Genomic DNA, 25,513 nt, shown 5'->3' on the forward strand with positions numbered 1-25,513 from the left:
GACCTTTATGGTTAAGGGAGATACCAGCCCAAAGGTACCTTGAATCAAGAATTAACACACACTGAAAAAAGAAGGAACAGTTGTGAAGCAAGAAGAGCAGTTCAGGATATGAGAGTAAAATGGAAGATACAAAATAACAATTTTATATAGATAAAAACAAATTCTGTCTGTAGTTTAAAAATGTACACTTTATACAAGAAGGAGATGATTCTTTTTTCTTACCTCTTGAACATTGAACCTTAGGATCTCCTTCATATAAGTAGGCAATAACGTCAATAAAGTATAAAATGTCCAGTTGTAAGAAAAATGTGCAACTACAATAGCCCAAAGAGGTAGTGATTTTAGCATGGGTACCCATGGCACTGACTTCTGTGAAGAGAGCTGAAAAAAACAAAACGAAACAAAACAAAATGACAGGCACAATTCATGTATGCTATGTTTATATCTGTACCTTAGCAGCCAAAATTCCACCCAGAACACATTACCAGCCTTGACTAGTAAATTCCAGAGTTTTAAACCAACTCTTTCAAAATATTAAACAGCAATAAAGAATCCATGATTCAGATTAAAGGAAAAAATAGAAATGTAATCTTATAACTATAATGTCAACCCTAAACATCCCTTATGAACGTCAGAATTCACTTGCAGTATTAATTTCTCCATCTAGAAAATATAGTTTCATAATCAAATTCAGAGGCTGACATAGGGCAAAGGAATGAGATTGGAAGTCCTCTTATAATTTATATTTCACTATCGAATCTTTACTCAATGATAATGATTAATAAGAACTATGCAACAGAAAGTTTGTTTATGTAGCTTCTGGAGAAATGGTCTTCAAAGTAGGGTGTAAGCACCTTAGGGGATACAAGATGATTAACTGTTGTGTGGAAAAACATATTAGAACTTCTATCTATACTCACTTTTATTCTAAAACAAGAAACTCTATTAATATTTAATACATAGGTTGGCCTTGGAGTGTATCAATCACATATTGTATGGTCTCCCCAATTCAAAGGGGTTAATGGGATCCTCACTTTCTGGTTTGCTCTCAGTGTACCACAACATATTACAGTTTTTACCCACCTTTTTAAGTGGGTTTATGGATTTTGTTAGCCAGTTTTAAATAAAACAAATCTACAAAATTGACAGTGTCTTCAAAAAGATTCTTACAGACAAGTCATAGAAGAGAATCCTAATAACATAGGCACAAAGGAACACTAAGAAAATAGTGAATCTGACACTTTTCCTCATATGAGTTCTTTGTCAGCTACCTCACCAAGCAAAATAATAGTAGGGTCATCAAATATAACATACTCAACACTGCTCCCATTAAACAACATTACTAATTTTTATGTGATAAAAAGGTTTTCCTGTTAAAATTACAAATTTATGTACATACTGCTTATTTCATTTTATTTACTCTTTAAAAAATCCATTTTTGTATATGTTTTATGATACATATAAGTACAGTAGTACATGTATGTAATCATGAATAAATATACCTTTATTCAGAGTGTTAGCTCCCATATTTTTATTGATGCATGATTAAGAAGCCTGGAATCCATTAACCTGGAGCATCAGATTATTACATTTCCTGCACACTGAGGCTCTGTGGTTTCTCAAAAGCTAATAAAGCAATCTATGTTTCTGCCTATGAACCCTGCCTCCAGGGTTCACTGTTATTTCAAAAAGAGGAAGAGCTAGTATTAACCTTCTTGTGGCTTTTTCTTTTTATTTGATTTGGTAGATACACTCTTATGCTATCCACTTTGTATCAAAGATGTAGGGTATTTGGGGGAAAAGAAGGAGACAGAACATTTATTTTTTTGTTGCTAAAAATTTTTTTTAAATGTTTATTTATTTTTGAGAGAGAGAGAGAGAGAGAGAGAGAGAGAGAGAGAGAAAGAGCGTGAGTGAGGGAGGGGCAGAGAGAGACGGAGACACAGAATCCGAAGCAGGCTTCAGGCTCCGAGCTATCAGTACAGAGCCTGATGCAGGGCTTGAACCCACAAGCCATGAGATCATGACCTGAGCCGAAGTCAGATGCTCAACTGACTGAGCCATCTAGGCACCCCAAGGGAGCATTTCTTTTTATACAGCAGCATATATTATATTGAAGTTATGTTCATCAATGTCTGTCTCCCTCTGGAGATCACAGGTACCACAGGAACCATGTCTTGTTCATTTTCTTTCTCATGTTAATTTTTAAGTCCTCAGTATCTGACAAAGAACCTTTCTTAGATCCAAGATTTAAAGGTGGAGCTTCATATAACACATCATTATTTTATGGCATTTTCTTTTCCTTTTCTTTCTTTCTTTTCTTTTCTTTCTTTCTTTCTTTTTTTTTTTTTTAGTAAACTCTCTGCCCATTGTGGGCAAACTCACAACCCTGAGATTAAGAGTCACATGCCCCACCAGCTGAGCCAGCCAGGAGCCCTTATTTTATGATGTTTTCAACCACAACATCATCTGGTTTAAGAATGCAGTTTGGGATTCTGTGAAACATAATTCTCCTGACTCCCCTTGCTTCTGAATATTCCATTTTCTGAAGCATATGGAAAAACAAGTTAACCTTAAATTTAGATATGGAAAGATTTAGACACATATCAAGGTAGAAAAAGAAAGCAAGCTTTTCCTGTTTTTGGTTCTTAAAATTTTTTTTTACTGTTTATTTTATTTTATTTTTTTATTTTTGAGACAGAGACAGAGCATGAATAGGGGAGGGGCAGAGAGAGAGAGAGGGAGACTTGGAGTCTGAAACAGGCTCCAGGCTCTGAGCTGTCAGCACAGAGCCAGACATGGGGCTCGAACACACGAACTGTGAGATCATGTCCTAAGCCAAAGTCAGACGCTTAACTGACTGAGCCACCCAGGCACCCCTGTTTGTTTGTTTAAGTAGGCATCACATGCAGCACAGAGCCCAACACAGCTTGAATTCACAACTCTGAGATCAAGAACTGAGCTGAGATCAAGAGTCGGATGCTTAACTGACTGAGCCACTCAGGTGGCTCGAGAAAGGAAGCTTTTAAAAAAATCTAAATAAACGAAAAGTTTTCATGAATCCATAAAAAAATAATAAAAATGACGTACTGAAATAAGTAAGCTGTTGACCATCAATGCTAAAAAAATATGACAAAACATAGCAAGTTTTATACAGCAAGATCTGTTCACAATGCATTAAATTACTTTTATCTGTTTCTTAGGGGAAAAAGTGGGTGATTCATCTGATTAACATCGCAGAGGACTCAAAGTAACTTTCTTTATTATATTATGATTTCTTCTGAGTTTTTGCCAACCTTAAGACCAAGATATGCCATATTTCTGAAAGTTCAACAGCTTATAGAAACATTTGTAGCAAAATTTAAAAACTTAAAAAGAGGGGCACCTGGGTAGCTCAGTCGGTCGGGCGTCCGACTTCAGCTCAGGTCATGATCTCGTGGTCCGTGAGTTCGAGTCCCGCATCGGGCTCTGTGCTGACAGCTCAGAGCCTGGAGCCTGTTTCGGATTCTGTGTCTCCCTCTCTCTCTGACCCTCCCCCATTCATGCTCTGTCTCTCTCTGTCTCAAAAATAAATAAATAAATGTCAAAAAAAAATTTTTTTTAAAAAATTAAAAAGAAAGGTGAATGAGTGTTTAATTGCTGCCTATTTGTACTATATATAAAAATTGAAAATATCAATAATAAATTAATGGGCAAGGAAAGTTTTATATAAAATATTTTATGTTCTTAAAACCAATAAAATAACTATGAAGTCATTAATAGTGCTAAAGAAAAAACTGTTTAATTTTTCCTGACTTTTCATGTTCTTCTTTTATTCCCCCCAAAAGACAAATATTTTTTCATGACTTGAAGATTTATTGTATTAAATTATGACAGAATTTTATTTCTGACATGCTATTGTGCATTATTAATATTACATATTAATAATATACAATTTTTTTCTAAGGGTCTACTCCAGAGAATCAACCAGGTAGGTCTAAATCATATTATATATTATAATAAATGTGTTGTCTTCCTTATTAAATCACACTTCATTATTAAATCACATTTAGAATGTGGCTATAAGATTTTTCATAAATAACACATTTTATTTTCTCTTAATTAAGAAGACAAACTTAAGACTTACTGATAATCATCACTTTAGAAGGTTTAAAGCAACTTATAGGGGCATCTGGCTGGCTCAGTGGTAGAGCATGTGACTCTTGATCTTGGTGTTGTGGGTTCGAGCCCACATTGGGTATAGAGATTACTTTAAAAAAATAAAATTTAAAGTGGCTTGTAAAAGTAACTTTTCACATATTTAATCTTGAAAGAATTGTAATTTTTCAGACAAAACAAACCATTACTTCATATATTTATTTCATTTGCCTGCTCTCTACTTTGCCCAGAGCATGCACAATAGAAATATCTATTAAAAAAATTGGTACCTCAATTCTGGAGAAGAAAAAAGTTCTGAAATTGTTTTAAAAATGTGCCAAAGTCCATACCTGATTTTTTAATGATGAAAGAATATATTCTTTTTCATGGCGGGAGATTGCCTTGTGAGTTTCAGGCTTATCACTAACTAACAAGATCCATAAAATAAACCAAATGATGCCAACTATACCTTAGAATAGAAAAATAAATTAAATAAAATTAGAATGCACCAACAGCAATTTTAACATGTCTTGAAAAAATTATGGAATCATAAACTTAGTGTAAAATTGGTTTCAGCTTAATGCTGATTTCAAGTTCCACTCATAGTTTCTTAATGGGATATTTGCTATCTGTATCATCTCCTATAAGTTGGGAACAGAACAATTTTAACCACATGAGTCTGCCTCTCAGAGTTTACCAAATATTTTAAAAAATAAATGTCCACAACCTATTATTTCCACAGGTATCTGGTTTTGCTTGATTTGTTTTTTGTTTAGATTGCAGATGTATTTTCTGCATGAAATGTCTACATGGCAATCTCATTTATTAAAAACATGAATCAACCTGCTAATGAGATTGAGAAATGAAAAGCCCTGGGACTGAATAAAAAGAAAAAAAAAAGATTAAAACTACCAAGTGAGGGCATTCTACTTTGCTTGAGAAAAAAAAAACTTTTCAAAATATAAATTTTTATAATAACCAACACAGTAATTTTTGATATTTCGTATGGCATTAAAGTCTTGAATTCAACAGCAGTTTCTATTGAGAAATATTCCAAAATTAACATCATGTCATAACTAGATCATTTTAACCATATAAAGTTAAAAAACAGATTGTCAGTATTTTAGAACTTTGTACTTTTAGGAGTTGGTAACCTCAGTGATTTGGAATATACATTTTTAAACAATTATTAGACTTCTATTACATTTCGCATTTGTTACATTATGATTTAAGTTAAATTTTTGAATAAGCTTACCAAAAAGGTAGAAGACATAAGTCCAATTCATATAGAAGCAAATTATTCCAGAAAGAGGAAGAGAAATTACTGTCCCAAGCTGTGCTCCTAGAACAACAAAGATTTTGTAAACTTTGAGGAGAAATGAACAAGGAGGGGACAGATTTATTGCTTAAAGGAGATGGCTAACAGATTCTCTCAAGGAATTATTTACTAGAAAAATCCACAGTTTATAAAATGTACACATTAATATGTAATTACATTAGTTACAACTATGTAGCTGTTGATGAATTAGAATGTATCATCAATATAGGACCTATCATAACATGAGCTAGTAAATCACACATTACTAGTAAATGTGTTAGAAATCCAGGTGTTTGGGGGAAGGTTCAAAGATGGTCTCTAAGGCTGATAAACATAATGTACTGCAGTATACTTGATGATATAAGAATGAAGCTTTTAGTAATGTAATTTGCCCAAAATATATTACAAACAATGTTTCAGATAAATAAATAATGAAATTCTTTTTTTTTTTTTTTTTTTTTTTTTTTTTTGAGAAAGGGAGAGCATGAGTGGGAGAGAGGGGCAGAGGGAGAGGGGAAGAGAGAGAGAGAGGGAGAGAGGGAGAGAGAGAGAGAGAGAGAGAGAGAGAGAGAGAGAGAGAATCTTAAGTAGGCTCCATGCTCAGAGCAGAGCCCAACGCATGGCTTGATCCCATGACCCTGGGATCATGACCTGAGACGAAATCAAGAGTTGGACACTTAACCGACTAAGCCACTCAGGTGCCTTGAAATTAATTTTCATCATCAAATAGAAGATATCTTAATAGATACAGTGGCAGCTAAAATAATCAGATATTGTTTCTGGTCTCAAGTTTTAGTCTTAGGTAGGAGACAAAAATAAACAAATAATTATCACATCTTAGAAAGTGTTTAGTGTCACAGGGCAATGTGGAAGTTCAAACATGGGACAGATTGCCTCTGACTTCTAGAGGTCAGGAAAAGATATATGAAGCAGCAATAGACTTTGAAAGACGGGTGAGATTTTTGTCTTGTAGAAACAAGGTAAGAAAGATGATACGGAGGCAGATGTAATAGGATGAGTAAAGGAATGGATGTAGGGAAGCAGAGAGTGAGTTTGGGAACTTCACTCGGGTAAAGGAAAGGAATAGAAGGTAAAGGCTGGAAAAATAGGTTGGATAGTTACTGAATATCTACTTTACTTCAGACACTGTGTGTCAGGGACCAGGCTAGTGGAAATGAAGTGGTGAAGACTGTAAAGAATCTTGACCCACAGTTCAGGCTTAGACTTTACTCAATAGGTAAAGAGGAACCACAGGTAGTACCTGCTCATGAACTTATCATCAGATTTCTCACATCAATCTCTACATAGCTGTCAGAATCATTTTCTTAAAATGTAAATCGGATCATGTCTCTCTCTTGATTCAAAACCTCTGATGTCTCCCCATTGTATTTTGGAGGAAAAAAATCCCAAATCTACTTTTCTTCCTGTGGCCTGTAAGGTCTGATATAATCTGGCCCATGTATATTTCTCCAACCTCATCTTATGCCATTATGCCCTTTATTCATTAAGTGCTAGCCACCCACAGTGGTTTTTCATTTCTTTGAACTCTTATGTTATGTCCTGCCTGAGAGCCCTTGTACATGCTGTTCTGGTTGGCTGGAATGCTCCTCCTTCTGCTCTTTGCATGACTGATTCATTCGTATCCTTCAGACTTTAGCTTAAAAGTCACCACAGAGAGGTCGTTCTCAGCCAATGTATTTTAAAGCAGTCAGTCCAAAAGTTTTCATTCAGTGTATGATCTGGGAAAATTATAATTCATATATAAAGTTTATGCTATCTCACCCATAGATCAAAACGTTGGCAAATAAATGCAGAGAAAAAAGATGTATGAAGAGAGAGACTGAGAATCATGATATGCTCATTAGACAATCAAATGAGAAATCAGAAGGGGCACCTGGGTGGCTCAGTTGATTAAGCGTATGACTCTTGACTTCAGCTCAGGTCATGATCTCACGGTTTGTGAGTTTGAGCCCCACATCAGGCTCTGTGCTGGCAGTGTAGAGCCTGCTTGAGATTCTCTGTCTCCCTCTCTGTCTGTCCCTCCCCTGCTCGTGCTTTTTTTCTCTCTCAAAAATAAATAAACATTTACCAAAAAAAAAAAATTGAAATCACACTTTAAGGACAAAAGTGTCCAACTTTCCAGCTATTGGACTTTAAAAAAGAAAAAAAAAAAACAAACCCCGTGGCATTCACATCTGAATGAGCAACATGTTATGAAATAAATGACGGCAGATGGAGAAAATGATATTAGTTAAGTAAGCCTCATTGCTAGATGTTAAGCCAAAGAAAAAAATTAATAATAAAATTATATCTCTAAAACTTAATTTTCACCTAAAGGAGGCATCTGACATCATTCTGGTGTGCAGGTGTTTTTTTTGTTTTTTTTTTTTTTTTTCTAATCCAAGGCTGATATACACATGTAGCAAAATTTATATAAGAATAGTTGCCTTACCCGCATATGAAATGCTAAGAAGCTTGCTTCGTTCAAGAGGGGGAGCCCAAGAAGACCACATGGCATGCATAGCTGGAAATGTAACACCCTGAGGAGAGGAAAAAGATATTTCTGCTGAAATACAAGGTAGATTTGTGAATGTTTTAAATTCAGTTGAGTATTTTGTTGTAAGAGAAATTTCTGGATAAGAATCAAACTAGAATCAGGTTCCATGAAGTGAGATGCCTCTACAGTCTTGAGTGAAAATACGTTCTAGTGAAATACTTTCAAAGTCTCAACGAAGATTGATTCTGTCAATTGGCTTGAGGACTCCAGGGTAAGGGTCACAATAAATCTAAAAGAAGGTACTGAATGATGACATAAAGGAATCCCTCTCAAGGTCAATTTTATTCATTTACTTTATTAATGGCCTGAATGAAATGGGAATATTACTACCAATATATAACTTTAAAAAATGCTGAGCTAATGCTTTGGGGTACTGGAAGAAAACTCAAATTGACCTTAATCAACAAGAAAAATTGTCCTACAAAAAACCCCGATGAATTGAATTAGAGCATTTATAGTCTTCCCCCCCCCCCCCCTCGGTGATAACTGGCCTAGTAGATGCCAATTACTGATATAAAGGGGCTGGAACTGGGCAGGCAGGAGAGTCACAGAGACTTGGGAGAGGAGGAGATGCTGGAGGAGAATGGGAGGGAATAGATTTTGGTATATTCAAAGAAGTGGATTCATAGCTCTCTTTGGCCACTAACTGTGCAGCTTCACAAAGATTAGTTAACTTCCTGGAACTTCAATTTCTTTATCTGTAAAACAAATACAATACTTCCTATCTTGCACGATTGTTGTAAAGCCAAATGGTAGCTAGTGTTATTATTAGTGGAGATAAGAATAAATGCTTTAACACTTTGTACTTTCTGCTGATTCCTTCAAAAACAAAAAAGGGAGCAAGAAATACCAACAGAAGGCACAAATGATTTAGGCAGCATTGCAAGTTGATAAGAATTTGTATCATAAAGCAACCACAGGATGAGTCATTACAGAATAAAGATTAAAGTGTTGGGAAACATCTACAGAGATTATGTGGTAGAAAACTTCATTATAAAATCCTAGGGACAATGTAGGTATATTTATGGTGAATCATGCTAGGGAGGAAAGATGCTGACTTAAATTTATGGATTAGGCAATGTACATATGATATATACTGGAGGAACAGAGAAATACAAAAGAACAAACACAACTTCTGTTTAGATGTAACAAGGTTACTTGAGAGAGTAGTATTAATATAACCAATATACTATAATGCTAAATTAGTGGCATAAACAGACAAGAAGCTAACATATGGGAATACATTCAGCAAGGCTATTCAATATCTGGATCAGAGAAATTATGCTGCAACAAAGTATATTTTACTTAGGTAAGGAGAAGAGGAACCTGGTAATAGGGGAGTAATTCTTATTTTGTAGTCAAAACAGTTTATTTAGTACACCTCTATTTGATAAGGACAAAATAAGATTGCTTATTAAGTGATCAAAGCTTAAATTTAAACAGTATTTGGCAATCTCTAAAGGACTCTAGCAATCATTATCACATCTGAGCTGTGACTGAGGATGGGACACGTAGTTTAGTCCCAATTTTAAAAATGATGGAACTGAGGACTAGAGATTAGGGCTTACCTACGGTTTCACCATTAGATACAGTGGAGTTGTTATCCAAACTCTGATCTTATGACTCTAGTCAGTGTTTTTCCAACACAGCATGTACATTGCTACTACTAACTTTCATTCTTTAAAAAAAAAATTTTTTTTTTAATGTTTATTCATTTTTGAGAGAGACAGAGCATGAGTGGTGGAGGGGCAGAGAGAGAGGGAGACACAGAATCCAAATCAGGCTCCAGGCTGCTTCTGAGATGTCAGCACAGAGCCTGACACGGGGCTAGAACCCACGAGCTGTGAGATCATGACCTGAGCTGAAGTCGGACACTTAACTGACTGAGCCACCCAGGTGCCCCCTAACTTTCATTCTATATACCAAACCCAGAGGACACTATTTCGTTTGGGTTAAAGAAATGTTAAGAGCAAAATAAATATATGCTTCCATTTCATAGGTAGAAGCGCAAAGTTAGAAACAAAAAGAGATCATTACTTAAAGATAGAGGTGCATATGATGAAATGCAAAAGAGAAGTGGAAAGGAAATGAAAGATAAGGAATTAAAATTTTCAAAAGTGATAAAAATCTTAGGAGTAGAGGAAAAAACAGATAAAAACTGATAACAATTCTCAAAGCAGCAGAAAGGCCAGAAAACTCATAACCAAAGATAGTTACAAAAAATGATAAATTATTTGTCTCTAAGTTCCAGAACCAGAAAAAAGAACAAAGAGGAAGCTCTATGAATAACAACACATTTAAAAGTAAAACAAGGCGATTTGACAAACCATTGTGTAAAATGTGTTTTAGATCTGGGCAATCAATTAATGATAAAGCAGAGATAAACCAGCAAAAGTTCAAGAGGTAAAGATGGTCTATCTTAACCGTTTTAATGGTCATTTCTTTTTTCTTTTTCATTTTTAAATGTTTTATTATTTATTTTTGAGAGAGAGAGAGCGAGGGAGTGAGCAAGCATGAATGGGGCAGGGACAGAGAGAAAGGGAGACACAATCCGAAGCAGACTCCAGGCTCTGAGCTGTCAGCACAGAGCCGGATGCGGGGCTTGAACCCACAAACTGCGAGATCATGACCTTAGCTGAAGTCAGATATTCCTCTAGTCATTTATTTTCTTATCTTCTGAAGTGAGAGTTGGAAGACCTGTGAAGTGTTCCCTGGGAAATGTTTTCTCTGAGTTTTTAGCAAAGCTTCCAGTTTCATCATGTTCTCACTTGAGAACCCATTGACCTCACTGATATGAAATCAACTCGAATTATTTTCTAGTTAATCACTTCTCTTGTTTTTCAATTTGAGAGAGAGAGAGAGAGAGAGAGAGAGAGAGAGAGAGAGAGAGGGAATCTCAAGCAGGCTCCATGCTCAGCGTGGAACCCGAAGCAGAGCTGGATCCCACAACCCTGGGATCATGACCTGAGCCGAGATAAAGGGTTGGACACTCAACCAACTGAGCCACCCAGGCACCCCATTAATCATCCTTCTAATTAAAAAATAAGTCCTATCTTCTGATGTCAACTGTTGGTTTATATTCATACCAAAGAATGATAATTTTAAGGAGGTAAGAAAGTGATACGGGCTAAGAGGAAAAACAAAACAGAGAAAAAGATTACCTCTCCTAGTCCTTCTAGGGCCCTGAGTACAATGAGGGCTCCAACTCCAAAATCTGCAGCAACAGGAGTGAACAGGGTGAAGATGGCTGTGCCAAGGATCCCAAATCCTAGCAGCAGTTTCCCGCCCACTTTGCTGGCAATATATCCTCCAGGAATCTGGGTGATGATGTAGCCATAAAAAAAAGAACCGAGAATCCATCCTTGCGTTTCTGCATCCCACTGGTACCTTTTACCCTATAAAGAGCAGGAGGATAAAAACAACCTTTTAAGACGTTGACTAAACAGCTCTTTTGTCTAATTGGCATCTAAGTACACATAAATGTAATTTTGAATCACTGTTTTCGAGTGAAGAACTTGCAAACTTTCTACTAGGTAGGTGAGTCACCACAACACAGACATGCCACTTCTAGAAGACAATAAAAATAACTGAAAGCCGTAAACTGCAAGAAGGCTCGCTATTTTATGAAACTAGACTCTAGGATGAGTTGTAGAGGCTTTGTAATGACCATGACCAAGAAGGACCAAAAAACAGGTACAGGTTCAATCCAGAAATTCTACTAAACAGAATACTGTATGGGCTGAGCTAGGCTTTGGAGCCAGGCCTGGGTTCAAGCCTCGCTCTTTTACTTACTGGATTTGTGATCTGGGAAGTTAAATGAAAAAGGCCTGACACACACGAAGTGTTCACTTAATGTTGGTTATTAGTATGCATAAATATAGATCATTAGTATCTCCCCGATTCAGAACAAACACTTGAACAAGCATAAAGAACAAGACGAAAGAACAAGAATTTAAACCAAGCCATAAACTTCATGTGAGTAGGAAATGTCTTTTAATTAGTAGCAGCACACAGTAAGGTAATGATGAAGATTTAGTGACTAATCAGAATATCTGACATCTTTAATGCATGTAGTTGTATCACTGAGCCAATGTGTCAAGAACAATTGCAGGATTTGTTTTTACTGCTGATATAAGGCAGATGAATACAATTTAGCTAGGTCAACAAAAGCACTTGCCAAAGGGAAAGATACAAAGCACCCCTCTAATTATCCTTATTCGCAGTATTAATTTGTAGCTTATCTGTGGAATTATTGGACTTCATGAACTGTCCAGCAGTTATAAGTCATAGGTTGAAGTAGGAAAAGTGGGTGATGTGAACCCAAATATGAATTCAGCAACATTATTAAAGTCCAATAAAATTTTTTTTGGTAAGTCACTATTTTGTATGTATGCTTGTTTAGGCAAAAACTTCCTGTGCTTGAATGCTCTTGTTTATAAATGGCAGAGGAGACTAACCCAAGTGTGATCTGGCTTCTTTGTGAACCCTGGGAATGGATGAAAATATACTCATAAAAAAGGACACCAGCCTTTTCTCCTTTTCTCTCTGATAAGCAAAATAAAGTGTTTAAAGTATATAAAACTCAATTCTGAACAAATGATGAGCACACACTTCTCAATTCTACTATAACATGAAGCAGGCAAAGTGACTTAGGCAGTTTAGGTTAAGCATAACGTAAGTTTTAGAAAAAGAATGTCCTAAAAGACTGACCTGTTCTTATTTTTCATACTGCAGATGACCCAAGCTTTCCTGCAACCATAACCTTTTAAGCAAAACAGCTATTGAACAAAAGTGCCATAAAAATTATTCAGCAACATCTAAAACAATCAAATTTTCTGGTATGCTAAACGGGTTTTTCCAAATTATCTTCAAGGATGGTTGGTATGTTTATAGAGGAAACTGAAAAACTACTTTTCAAACAGATCAAGGTGTATTACACCAAGTAGCAGTAGCTGTAGTTATGTTACTGTTCAACTAGTTCCTGGAAAAACACAAAGGAAAAAGACTCAGCTTACATGAATCAAGTGTTGATGGTTTCTATAGGATGAAGAAAGACTTTTCAGTATTTTAACTTGGTCATATTTTAGGAATAAGACTGTTTATAAAGTAGCACTTACCGTTTGATTATGAAGAACTTTTATGGGAGCAGAATGCTCTGCACACTCCTTGGAAGTTTTATTATCTGCTAAAGTCGTATTTGAATCTATCATATCCACCAATGCCACGCTCAGATTCACCCGTAATGCATAGAGAACGAAGAAACCAAAAAACGCCAACACTGCTAAGTTATAACGAGCAGAGCCGCACACTGGAGCTGAAATAAATATTGGGGGACAACTTTCACTAGAAGAATAACTTAGATGATATTGTCTAAATTACTAAAAAGGTTACTTTTTAGAAGTACACAAATTCATAAATCATGAATATTTTTCTGAGAATAATCTCAGGTTGAGCATCTCTGAAAACATTTATCAAAGAGAATTTGTTCTCAGCAGCTGTAGTTTTGATAAACATGTAACACACGAGAGCCTGAACTATAAGACAGTTTTTTAAAACACAAAGGCAATAGCTTTACCAACTCTGCTCAGAAAGATCTCCATTACAGCCTCAGAACTGTCAGTTGACAAAGATATGAGAAAAACAGATAAGGGGTTTAATGGCATCACTGTTTCTGAAAAACTATCTGAAACATGGCCAATAAGTACTAGAGTATTCACCACAGCATAGCACACATACTACTTACTGACTATGGATTAGCGGCCATCTCACTGTAATTGTAGCACAGCACAAAAATTTCCTGCCAAGGCTAGGGCCTGAAACTCCTCTTGATAAATTTCTTACCTTGAAAAGTATCCTCAGAGGCTGGGTTTGAATCAGAAGCCATGATTAACACTTAAGGTCCTCCTAAACTAAATGTGTTTAAGAATCCAGAAGCAAACTTGCAGAATCTATGACAGTTGCAGCATCTGTGACAGTTGCTCAGTTGATCATGCTTAAAGGGCCCACATTAAAAAGGGAAGTAAGTGAAGGTACCACAAGGATAAAAAAAAAAATGAAGGCGGAATGGCTGGAGGAACCAATGAAAGAAAGATCATGTGAGAGGAGGAGTTTTGGTCTATTTTTTACTGTAATTACAGGCGTATGCACATTATTCTGTCTTTTGCTTCTTTTACTGAGTTGCAGAATTGGAGAGGGGACAGGAATTTAGGAAGTTAAGGTTGAATGATCCCTTAGTGACAGAGAGAGTGGCTAATCCAGGGTCTTACACCTTTAAGTTTGGTAAGCACTGAGAGAGAAATAGCTGTTGAAAGACACGAACATCTGTTTTACTTGGTTCAATACCTATATATGAATATAAGTATGCTTTATTTGGGTAATTACATATTAATACTACATACACATTTTTCCCCTACTCAGGAATCCTGGTGTTTTCATTTACCTACCCTCAAACAAAAATATGTTTTTCAGAGTACAAAGGTCTTGGTACTGATTCAGACTGACTGATTCAGACTGAAGCATTAATGAATATGGCATGACTATACTTAGGGATGTTCTTAAATACTATGATCAAACTCACTTTCCTATAAGCCTTCAGACACTTAACAACTGCTATCAGTGTTTCTTCTGTGTAGGCATTACATCACTTATGACAGAACTTTTCAATTGACTCCTTTTGGAGGAATACAGCTATTAGAATTATGGCACCACTGCCATTGTTAGACCTAGATCTGTGAGAACTGTATTTCTAAAGCTCCATTCATGCTGTCTGTGTTACCTGAATCTAGAAACGTTTGCTCTCTGCTCCAACCAATGGGCTGCTATCTAGTTAGGGAGGCTTTGGATAGTGCAAGGCATGTTTTATCATTGCTCTGTGCCAGTAATACAAAGAAATCTGGATGGGGCCTCATAATCTTGCCAAATTTGGACAACCAAAATGTGTTACTTGGTGTAATTTGGAGTAAGAAAACTCCAGATATATGTACTGTCTGCTTTGCCAAAGTATTATTTACAAAGTTCATTACCTACTTCAGCAGAGGAGTGACAACAGGTAATTGTGGTTTCAAGAGCTTCTCTGGTTGCTGTGTGTAAATTACAAAGGGAGAAAAGTGTGAATCATGGTAGAAGATGTAGACTCAGAAAAATCACTTAAGGGACTATTAGAGTTTTTCAGGAAAGAGATGAAGGTGGCTTTAACTAGGATAAAGCAGAGGCAATGGAGAGAAATGGGCAGATTTGAGATAAATTTAAAAGCAGAACTGACTGGCCTTGCCTACATATTAGATGTGGCAGTAAGTGAAAGGAAGGGGGGGGGGGGCGCCTGGGTGGCGCAGTCGGTTAAGCGTCCGACTTCAGCCAGGTCACGATCTCGCGGTCCGTGAGTTCGAGCCCCGCGTCAGGCTCTGGGCTGATGGCTCGGAGCCTGTTTCCGATTCTGTGTCTCCCTCTCTCTCTGCCCCTCCCCCGTTCATGCTCTGTCTCTCTCTGTCCCAAAAATAAATAAAAAACGTTGAAAAAAAAATTAAAAAAAAAAAAAAAAAAAGGAAGGGGGGAAGTTACTAGTAATTCAGCTTACTGATTAGTCCAGACAACTTTATTTTATGCTATTCTGACTTGTAATGTTATTACTCCTTTCTATCCTATTTGCAGTTACCATATTTTATTGTAATCAGTTTCTCCCCACGTGATGCTTTATTTGGACTATGACATACCCTTTTTGTAAAAAATTTTAATGTTTTGTTTTTATTTTTGAGAGAGAGAGATAGAGAGACAGAGTGCAAGTGGGGGAGGGGCAGAGAGAGGGAGACCCAGAATCTGAAGCAGGCTCTAGGCTCTGAGCTGTTAGCACAGAGCCCAACACAGGGCTCGAACTCATGAACCACAAGATCATGACCTGAGCCGAAGTCAGATGCTTAACAGACTGAGCCACCCAGGCGCCCCTGGATTTTGATATACCTTATCCTATGAAGAAGATGTAGGGCTATAAGTTGGTGGTATTACTTGAAAATATGACAAAGAAATTATGGATCAGGCAATTTTAACTTTCTGGGGGCACGGTCAATAATCAGAAAATAAAAAAAACACAGATGTCACAAAGTGTATGACTATGAGGTTTTAAGAGATACTAAAAATACATGGTTGCTACTTTATAAAAATGGTTATTGCTTACAAATCAGTCAGAAAAATTTTATTTCAAGAAAGTATGATGATTAGACAAGATGTGTCTGTGAATTTGGATAATGTTTGAAATTGGTCCAACAAAAGAACGCTTGCATCATGAAGAGAGAGAACATCCATCGGGCATCTGCCACCTTGAAATCTAGTTCAAAGCAAAATCATGCTTGCATAACGAACAGAGCACCCATCAAAACAAACACCAGCTTCTAAAATATGGTTTAAACTTAGGAATGTGGAGTGGGTGTACTTGAAAGAACACAGTCTAATTTAGAGAAAAGCAGACCTGAGAATGAATCTCAGTCCTGAATCTCATCGTCTGTGTTTTTGGGGGAAGTTACTTAATAGTTTTCATTCTCAGGTTTCTTGGCTCTTAGAATGAGGCAACCACAATGCACCTCACTGGGTTGTGTGTGGATTAAATGAAATACTCTAGGGAAGTTATGGTAAACACTCAGTAGAAGTGAGTTCCTTTCCTGTTCACCCTGGATAAAGTTATACCAATAAGATAGAGTGCCACCATATATGTGTGTAACAAGAGGCAAAGGAGTCACATTAAATTGCTTGTGTGTGTGTATGTGTGGGTGGGGGGTCCGGGAAGGCCTCTTGGAGAAAGGACATTTATACTAGTCTTCATCAATGAGTAGGAAGTCACCGGGCATTGAGAGTGAAGGGTAATTGTCTGGAAGCATTATCCATGTGGAATAAGGAAGAGTCAATCTCATCAATTAACACACGGCAAGACAAAATAATAACTCCTTGAGGCAGCAGTGAGGAGTGAAAGTGATATGCCCAGAAGGCCAGGTTTCTGTAGAAGCAAGGATGTGTGGGTGGAGGGAAGGCTGGTGAAAATCTTAGAATGCCAGGCATTTATTCATCGTGGAAGGGTTTGGCAGTGGGAAGAAGCAAGGAAGTACTGAGTAGTGAGGGAGAGACTCAGGTGGAAAATTCATGGTTGGGAGCACTGACCCATGCAGATGATGATTTTCCCTAAAGGAAGGGGGGCACTGGACACAGTGAGCACCCTTGGCCCAAGAACTGCATTACAAAAAAATTTCCTATTAGGGTGCCTGACTGGCTCTTGATCTTGGGGTTGTGAGTTCAAGCCCCATGTTTGGCATAGAGATTAAAAAAAAATAAAAATCTTGAAGGTGACTGGGTGGCTCTGTCGGTTGAGTGTCTGACTTAGTTCACATCATGATCTTGTAATTTGTGAGTTCGAGCCCTACATTGGGCTCGCTGCTGTCAGTACGGAGCCCGGCTTCAGATCTTCTGTCCTCCTCTCTCTCTGCCCCTCCCTTGCTCACACTCTCTCTGTCTCAAAAATAAACATAAAAAAAAATCTTTAACATAAATACAATATGTTTTGCCTTTAAAAGGGGTAATATTCAACTAGTCTTACTCTGCCTTATGGGTAATTAATTCCTGATAAATCTTTATGTATTCTTAGCTCCCAAATTAATACCCATTTATGTGAAAACACCAAATTCCACTAACATGGATTCAGTTACACAACATGACCCAAATGACCCAATGACCCAAGGCCATTTGCCTTCGTTCTATAACATGGTTGCTCTCTACCAGCACGCCATACCTTACATTTAATACACAAAGTATATTTGTGAAACTCAGTGCTTGTGTAATTGAGCCCTGAATGTAACCCCTGCAACAGAACAGTAGAGGCAAAAAACAAAAGGAAACACCACTCTCCCCATTAATGAAAACAAAGCATAGAATGAACTGTTACAAGTTAGGAATCACAAGTTCCAATAGAGTGTGACCCTGAAGAATGGGGGCGTCATTTTACTGTGCCGAGGTTCTCTGAGGAATGCAAAATCCAAATGGTCTTCACTGATAATAATGATAATGATAATGATAATAATAGTAATAGTAACATTTACTATGTGCCAAACTCTTCTAGGCACTTCCTATTAGCTCATTTAATCCTCACAATAACCCTGTAAGTTAGGTATACTATTTTCCTTGATTTATTGATAAGGAATGCATAGAGAGCTTAGGTAATTGCTAAAGCTCACAGAACAAGTTAGCAGAGCTGGGTTTGGAAGTTAGTTAGGCACTCTGGCTCCAGATCCATGCTCTGTCTTTAAACACAAAGAAATGTCTTAGAAGCCCTAAAACTCGTTTTTCCTGAGTGAACACATTTTTGGTGCAACAGTATTCTGATAATCCACTTAATCAAATATAAGGCACATGTCATTCATACAAAAGTAAACCTTCAACTGGTATAAAGTGTGAGGAATGCATTTTTGTGTGTGGGAGGGGAAGCTTTGCTCTTCCTTGCTTAGTTCCCTCTCTTCCTCCTACCTAAATTAAGCAGAAAAATCTATAGACTTCCTATTGTTTATCAGTGTTGGGCCAGCTTTTCCCCATCATTTTGGTGTGCATCTCTGAAATCCACCAGGCTGAGTAAAAGCAGATGCTTAAGAGGCAAACAATAATTGGGTTACTGAAAATTCCATCATATTACATCAACCTGAGTGGTATTAATTCTTAACACTAAAGAAACATATCTTAATTTTAGCTCTCTTAATAAAGAAACACTATGTATAATTTAAAACCATGTCCTCTTACTGATGGTGGAGTAGGGAACTTGTAAATTTGTGACGGATCAAGTAAAAATGATTAAGCATTTTTCAAATACGAATTTCTCAAATGTAACACAAATGTGGCTACATGCAACCTTTGGGATGTAACCTCTGTGGCCCTCGGATGTCTAGGTATACAATGCACCACCAGATGGTAGTTTCTAAGTTCTTTTTACTACTGTAAAATTTTACAACTGATATTTTATCAGCTTTTCTCTTCTTAAAATCAGAAGTATACACTTAGGCATAGATAAGGTACAGACATATATATTTTCTCAACTGCAACAGAATATAGTAGTCTCTAGGGAATATCTTGGTTATGGCATTTGTTTCTGTATTTCCGTAATAGATTATTTTACAGAAGAAAATTATAGAAAGCTAACAGCTATGCCACAGAAAAAGTGCAGTTTACGGAACTAAGTCCAATTTCTAGGTAAAACGTCACTGGTACAGTATTTACACTGAGCCTCCTCTAAAATAAGCTCCCAGCTGCTGGATGGAGCTCTGACGTTGCCACATCTACTGCCACCATCTGGTAATGTTAAAAACAAATAAAAAAGATACCACAGGACTACCCTATTCTTGGTCAGGAAAGTCAAATTTCTAATTCAACTCTGTTTCTCATGCACACGTCTTTGAAACTACAGAATGCCTGCAAACGGAGTTGTTCTTTATTTTTAATTACTTTCAAAGTAGTTACATTTAAAAAATATTAAATAGTAATATATTTTAACTTCCCCAAATTCACGGAAGATACGTTAAGTACTTCTATTTGTTGCAAGGCCTTTGACAAGTTATCTTAGAGCTTTATAGATATCCTATCTTGAGGATAACTAAATTGTTTTCTAACTTAAATCGTGGACTGCTACGATGTAATCGTAGACTACCATACGGAAAAAAAAATGTGTGCACAAGTTCAAGATATTCGCTGGGTTATGCAAGTTTTCCTCCGTATACACACAACATGTTAACCTCAATCCTGTTTTTCGGTCTCCCCTCTCCGCCCCAGGAGCTACCAGATTACAAGTTGGCGGACAGCAGCTGCGGAAACCTGGCGGTGACAGGGAAGGAGACCTAGCAGTTCCGTCCAACCCTTTGCCCACCCATCTGCAGGCATCTCTCCCAGTTTGCTCTTACACCGGGTCCTCTGCCCGGCCCTTTGCCCATTGATTTGCAGGTTCTCCTCCAATGCATTCTTCCACAGGGTGCCCCGCTTGATGTTATCGAAAACTGCCAGGAGCCCAGCGCCTGCGGCGCCCAGCATCTCCCGCCCAGACCCTTCAGGGCTGCACCTGCCGAGGCCCCCACCCGAGACTTCAGCCCTGCCTGGCCTCAAGGTCCCCGCCAGACCCCAGAGCAGCTTCTGGGCACCTGGGCAGGAGAGGGCTGAGCAGGGCGGGGAATGGATCCCGCTCCTCGAATTCCCTCGCGCCTTGGCTTCCCTTTCTCAAGACCCCTTGAGGGGCAGCAGCTCTGGTCCCATCTGCCAAGGACGAGCATACCCTGGCCACCCCCGCCCTCGGACAGCTTCGCTACTCACCGGCTTCCACCCGCGGGGTGCTCTGCAGCAAGGGCGTCCTATCTGAGCCCTCCTCGCCATCGCTGGAGGCCAGGCCCCGAACCGGGGACCTCATGACGCCTCCGAGGAGCAGGCGTGCGATACCTGCAGAAAGGAGAGCGGCGGCCCGACAGCCGAAGGCCTGGGCCGCGCGGGCACAGCCCCGGGCCTGGCACCGCCCCTCGGCTGCGTTCGTCACCGCGGCACCGCCCACAGGCGGCTGCACCGCCTCCTCCGCCGCCGCCATCTTAGGTTCGGGCAACTCTGGAGGGGTTGGGCGGGGGAAAGCAGAATTCTGGGAGTTGTGGCCTGGCGGGGCGAGGTCAGTGTTTTCTCGGCCCTGGGGCTCTGGGCTTGTCGGATCGTCGGTGTTCTGAGGAAGACCCCTCTTGTGCTCCCTTGTAAAGCTTCGCGGCTGCTCCTGCGGGACCCGGATTGAATGGGACCCTTCAGGAGGCAACGACTTGAATCGCGCATAATTAAGGGGAGGGCTTGGAGCAAATTTAGAAGTGGGTGGTGTGTATTTGACGTTCATTTATCGGCAGTAAATTGCCATGAATATCAGCAATCCTGGTACTATCTACCCGCCCAGCATATTGTCCCTAAAGCAGCTTTTGAGGAGGAAAAAACTGAATGGACACATATTGTTCGTTCCTATGAAATAGCTGATTTTGTGGGTCAAAAAAGCCAATGTTGTCAGTTTCATATGATTCAATTTATAGAATCCTCTAATATGTGTGTGTAATGTCTCCCTAGTTCTAATTCGAAGAGCAACTTCTGGCATTTGCTGACCCTGGGAAAGAGTAAAAGGGACCAGTCTGCCTAGGGGGTGGGGTGGGGAATTGGGGGATGGGGCAGTGGGAGTGGGACGGAGGTGGGCCTGCGGTCCTGACCACAGGTTTCAGTTGAGCTGTTATCGTGAGTAATAAAGTCCTGGAGAAGGGAAAAATAAGATGTGGTAGATGACCTTGGGGAGTTCAGTGTAGTCGGGGAAGACTCACAGACCAGTAAAAACCAGGTCAGAGGCTTGGTGAGATCCATGAGGGACCAAATAGGAGGGTTAACCTTACCCAGCACGGAGGGTGAAGATTTCTGAGGTTCTCTCTCACCTCCAGATCAGTAAATGCCAGGAGAGTTACCAAGTGAAAACAACAACAAATCAAGCCTTGTTTCTGAGTTACTGAAATGACAATGCAGATTCTAAGCTCTTCAAGGGGGGTAGGGGGTGGGATTCTGGCCTTTTTGGAGTCTTCTACAGCAATGCCACTCAAACTTGACTGTGGGTGAAATTACCCCGCAGAGCCTCTTAAAATGTGAATTCGGATCTATCAGCTCTGGTGTGACAGTTAATTTTATGTGTCAACCTGCAGGGTGTTTTGGATGAGGTTAACATTTAAATCAGTGAGCTCTGGCTAAAGCAGATTGCCCTCTATAATGTGGGTTGAATTTATTCAATCTAAGGCCTGAATAGAACAAAAGACCCCAGTCCCCAGCCAAGGGGTAGTTGTCCAGCAGACTGCCTTTACACATCATTTGCAACACAGTCTCTCCTGGGTGTCTACGCTGCAGGCTCACACTGCAGATTTGACTTCCCAGCTTTCATAATTGCATGAGCCAATTCCCTATATAACTCTAACTCTCTCCTCTCTCTCTCTCTCTCTCTCTCTCTCTCTCTCTCTCTCTCTCTCGGTTCTGTTTCTCTAGGAAACCCTGACTAATACATCTGGAATGGGCCTGAGATTCTGTATTGCTAAGAAGCAATGAATAACAAGTTTATAGAAGACTTGGAATAAGGATTCCAACATATATGAAAAATTTCAAACCAGAAGAGGCCTCCCCCGTTTTTAAAAATATGCTTTTTATTTTAAGAGTTTTAGGTTTATAGGAAAGTTGCAGAGATAGTACAGTGAGTGCTCTCTACTCTTTACCTGGTTTGACTTCTTAAGATCTTACAATACTTTGATATGTTGGTCACAGCTGATTAGCCAATATTGATAGGTTATTAAACTGAAGTTCCTATTTTATTCAGATTCCTTTAGTTTTTACCTAATGTTCTTTTTCTGTCCTAGGATCCCATCCAGGATAACACTTACATTTAGTCATTGTGTCTCCTTAGGCTCCTGTAGACTGATGGTTTCTCAGACTTTGTTTTTGTTGACCTTGCCAATTTTGTAGAGTACTGGTAGTTTTTGTAGAAAGTCTCTCAATTTGGGTTTGTTTGATGTTTTTTCTTGTAATTGGACTGGGGGAAGACTGCAGAGGTAAAGTGCCATTCTCATCCTGTAATTTCAAGGGAATGTGCTGTCGATATAACTTATCACTGATGATTATCACTGGTGATGTTAAGCCTCATCACATGCCTGAGATCATGTTTGTCAGCTTTTCCCCCGTGTAAAGTTACTCCTTTTCCCCTCCTCCCTTTCCAACTTTTTTCTTTGGTAGAAGTCAGTAATGCAGCTTACACTTAAGGGATAGGGGAGTTATTCTCTAAGTCTTTTTTTTTTTTTTTAATTTTTTTTTTTCTTAATGTTTTTATTTATTTTTGAGACAGAGAGAGACAGAGCATGAGCAGGGAAGGGGCAGAGAGAGAGGGAGACACAGAATCGGAAGCAGGCTCCAGGCTCTGAGCCATCAGCACAGAGCTCGATATGGGGCTCGAACTCACAGACTGTGAGATCATGACCTGAGCCAAGTTGGACGCTCAACCGACTGAGCCACCCAGGCGCCCCAACTCTAAGTCTTTGAAGAGCAGAATTCTTTTGTATGGGAGATTTGTGTATTCTCTCATAGTCATTCATTCATTCATTCATTCATTCAAGTATTTATCTATATTACAGGCCCATGGTTATTTATTTTATACTTTGGGTTATAATGCAACACTATGTTACTTATTTTGTTGCTCAAATTGTTCCAAGTTGGTGATTGGAAGATCTTTCAGTTGGTTCCTGTGTCCCTTTTGCATGTCTCCATTGTTGTGTTTTGTTTTTATTTATACCTTACTTTCTGGTATAGTAAGATGTTTTAAGGGCTTCTCTGTGGCTGTCAGTTGAGCATCTGACTCTTGATTTTGGCTCAGGTTGTAATCCCAAGGTAGTGGGATCAAGCCCCACGTTGGGCTCTACGCTGAGTATGGAGCCTGCTTAAGATCCTCTTTCTCCCTCTGCCCCTCCCCATCTCTCTCTCTCTCTCTCTCAAAATAAACAAACAGATTCTAGGCTCAGCCTGTATAGCCTCTGCTCCTGCCATTTCTCCAAAATGAATGATGTTAGAAACCAAGATGGTGCTGGATGTATTTCTTGCTACTGCATTGTCATTGATTCTAAACCCAGAGAAAATACTTTTGTGTTGTTTTATAATGTTCCAAAGAGAAATTAAAAAAAAAAAAAAAAAGCATAAGATGGCATCTTTTTTTGCCCTCATTTCTGGCATTTACTTCCTGATTGCTCACTACCATAGAGGATTGTTGTCAATGTTATTTATTTTTTGGTTGGTAATTCCTTGTTTTACCAACACTCTAAACTGATGCTTTGAATAGAAATATAGTGAAAGCTACATATGTAATTTAAAATTTCTAATAGCTACATTAAAACTTAAGAAACAAAAAAGGTGAGATGAATTTTATACTATATATTATTTAACATTATATCAAATTTTATCAATTCAACATCTAATCAATATAAAACTATTAGTGAGATATGTTACACTCTTTTTCTAGTAGTAAATCTTCAATATCTCTGTGTATTTTGCACTTACAGCACATCATCATTAGGATCAGCCATGTTTCAAGCATTCAGTTACCACATGTGGAGTGGGCACCATATTGGACAGAGCAGCTCTAGACCATATGAGGGTTTATTTTTCCCTCATGCCTTTAATTTTTTTTTTTTAAGTTTATTGTGAGAGACAGAGAGTGCGGAGGAGGGGAAGAGAGAGAGAGAGAGAGAGAGAGAGAGAGAGAGAGAGAGAATCCTAGGCAGTCTCCATGCTGACAGTGGGGCTTGAACTCACAAACGGTGACGTGAAGTCATGACCTGAGCCTACACCAAGAGTTGGATGTCTAACTGACTAAGCCACCCAGGTGCTCCCAGAATAATGTCTTTGGATAGGGAAAACAAAACAAAACAAAAAAGACATCTGGGCAGAGTGCCAAGTTCAAAAGATTTTAGCTGTTTTTCTCCTCCATAAACTGAAGATAATAGTAGAAACAACCTCATAGGGTTTTTGTAAGGATTAAATAATGTAATGCATATAAATCACAGTACATGGTAGGTAGTAAGTCTCAATATATGTTAGCTATTACAATTTTTATTGTTAAGTTTGTTTTGCAAAATGAGCTTACCCATGCTAGGAACTCCCTTTGACTTTCATTATACCTTTTTAAAAATACATATCACATTCTCTCTGGAGTTATGTAGTTAGTAGTTGGCTATGTAACTGTCTTAGTTCCCTTTTAAGACTTTGGGTTTCCTAGGAGCTGGGACCACATCTTATTTACCTTTGCAGGCTATGCAGCTCCTAGCATCTGTTCTTTCACTGTGCTTATCATGTTTCACAGTGCCTTATTATTTTGGCCTTGGTGAGACTACTAAGGTGAGAATTACAAGTAGATAGAAATATAGAGGGAGTAAAAATTTGAATGGAGGACAATATTTGAACCACTAAATTTAGAAATATTAAACCTTATAACAATTTTTGGATGAACAGTGTGGTCCTATAAAATCATCATTTCTTTTTCCTAGCTTTTTCGCTAAAATAAATAATCAGTAATTATCATGATTATTGAGTTGTATTGGTAATTGAAATGTTTTATTCAATATTTTGTTTTGTTTTGTTTTTTGCCAAACTTGACAATCATCTGAGAATTGATTTCTGAGGGTTAATTTAGAAATTCTTTGTCATTTTATGGGTTTGAATCTCTAGGATTTAGTAATTATTTTCTTTAAATTGTATCACATTATTATTTATAAAGAAACTCTTCACCATCTGGAGATCTTTTCCTCATACAGTTATGTGAGTTAAATTCCAATAACCATTTTTTTTCTCTTATCTTTGTAACTTATACAAGGGTATCAACTAAACTTAGTAACTTAGGTATAATTATTTAAGGAGGAATGTTAAAATATTTTTTAAAGATATGATTGATAGAAAAATTTCCATTAAGTCTA

At 38.2% G+C, this 25,513-nt stretch overlaps 1 protein-coding gene and 1 long non-coding RNA gene across 9 annotated transcripts in view; one reads left to right on the top strand and one right to left on the bottom strand.

The window, feature by feature from the left end:
* The window catches only part of SLC17A5 (solute carrier family 17 member 5), a 51,749-nt gene extending 31,215 nt beyond the window's left edge, over positions 1–20,534 (bottom strand). For 2 of the 5 annotated variants that reach the window (XM_060615966.3, XM_078447098.1), the window contains exons 1-7: positions 20,331–20,534; positions 13,130–13,326; positions 11,174–11,407; positions 7,908–7,995; positions 5,393–5,479; positions 4,488–4,606; positions 223–381 (exon numbers count right to left, since the gene is read on the bottom strand). In XM_060615966.3, the coding sequence (XP_060471949.1) occupies positions 223–381; positions 4,488–4,606; positions 5,393–5,479; positions 7,908–7,995; positions 11,174–11,407; positions 13,130–13,326; positions 20,331–20,424 (978 nt within the window). In that variant the 5' untranslated portion in view covers positions 20,425–20,534. Of the gene's footprint in view, positions 1–222; positions 382–4,487; positions 4,607–5,392; positions 5,480–7,907; positions 7,996–11,173; positions 11,408–13,129; positions 13,327–13,853; positions 13,974–20,330 lie in introns of those variants that run through there. The other 3 variants (XM_060615965.2, XM_078447097.1, XM_078447099.1) reach the window with 3 other exon arrangements.
* A 57-nt stretch (positions 20,535–20,591) lies between these two features.
* The window catches only part of LOC144616395 (uncharacterized), a 31,996-nt gene continuing 27,074 nt past the window's right edge, over positions 20,592–25,513 (top strand). For 3 of the 4 annotated variants that reach the window (XR_013555669.1, XR_013555671.1, XR_013555668.1), the window contains exon 1: positions 20,592–20,670. This is a non-coding gene — a long non-coding RNA (uncharacterized LOC144616395). Of the gene's footprint in view, positions 20,671–22,056; positions 22,255–25,513 lie in introns of those variants that run through there. The other variant, XR_013555670.1, reaches the window with a different exon arrangement.

The sequence above is a fragment of the Panthera onca genome, chromosome B2 (assembly GCF_046562875.1).
Source record: "Panthera onca isolate mPanOnc1 chromosome B2, mPanOnc1 haplotype 2, whole genome shotgun sequence".
Lineage (NCBI taxonomy): Eukaryota > Metazoa > Chordata > Mammalia > Carnivora > Felidae > Panthera > Panthera onca.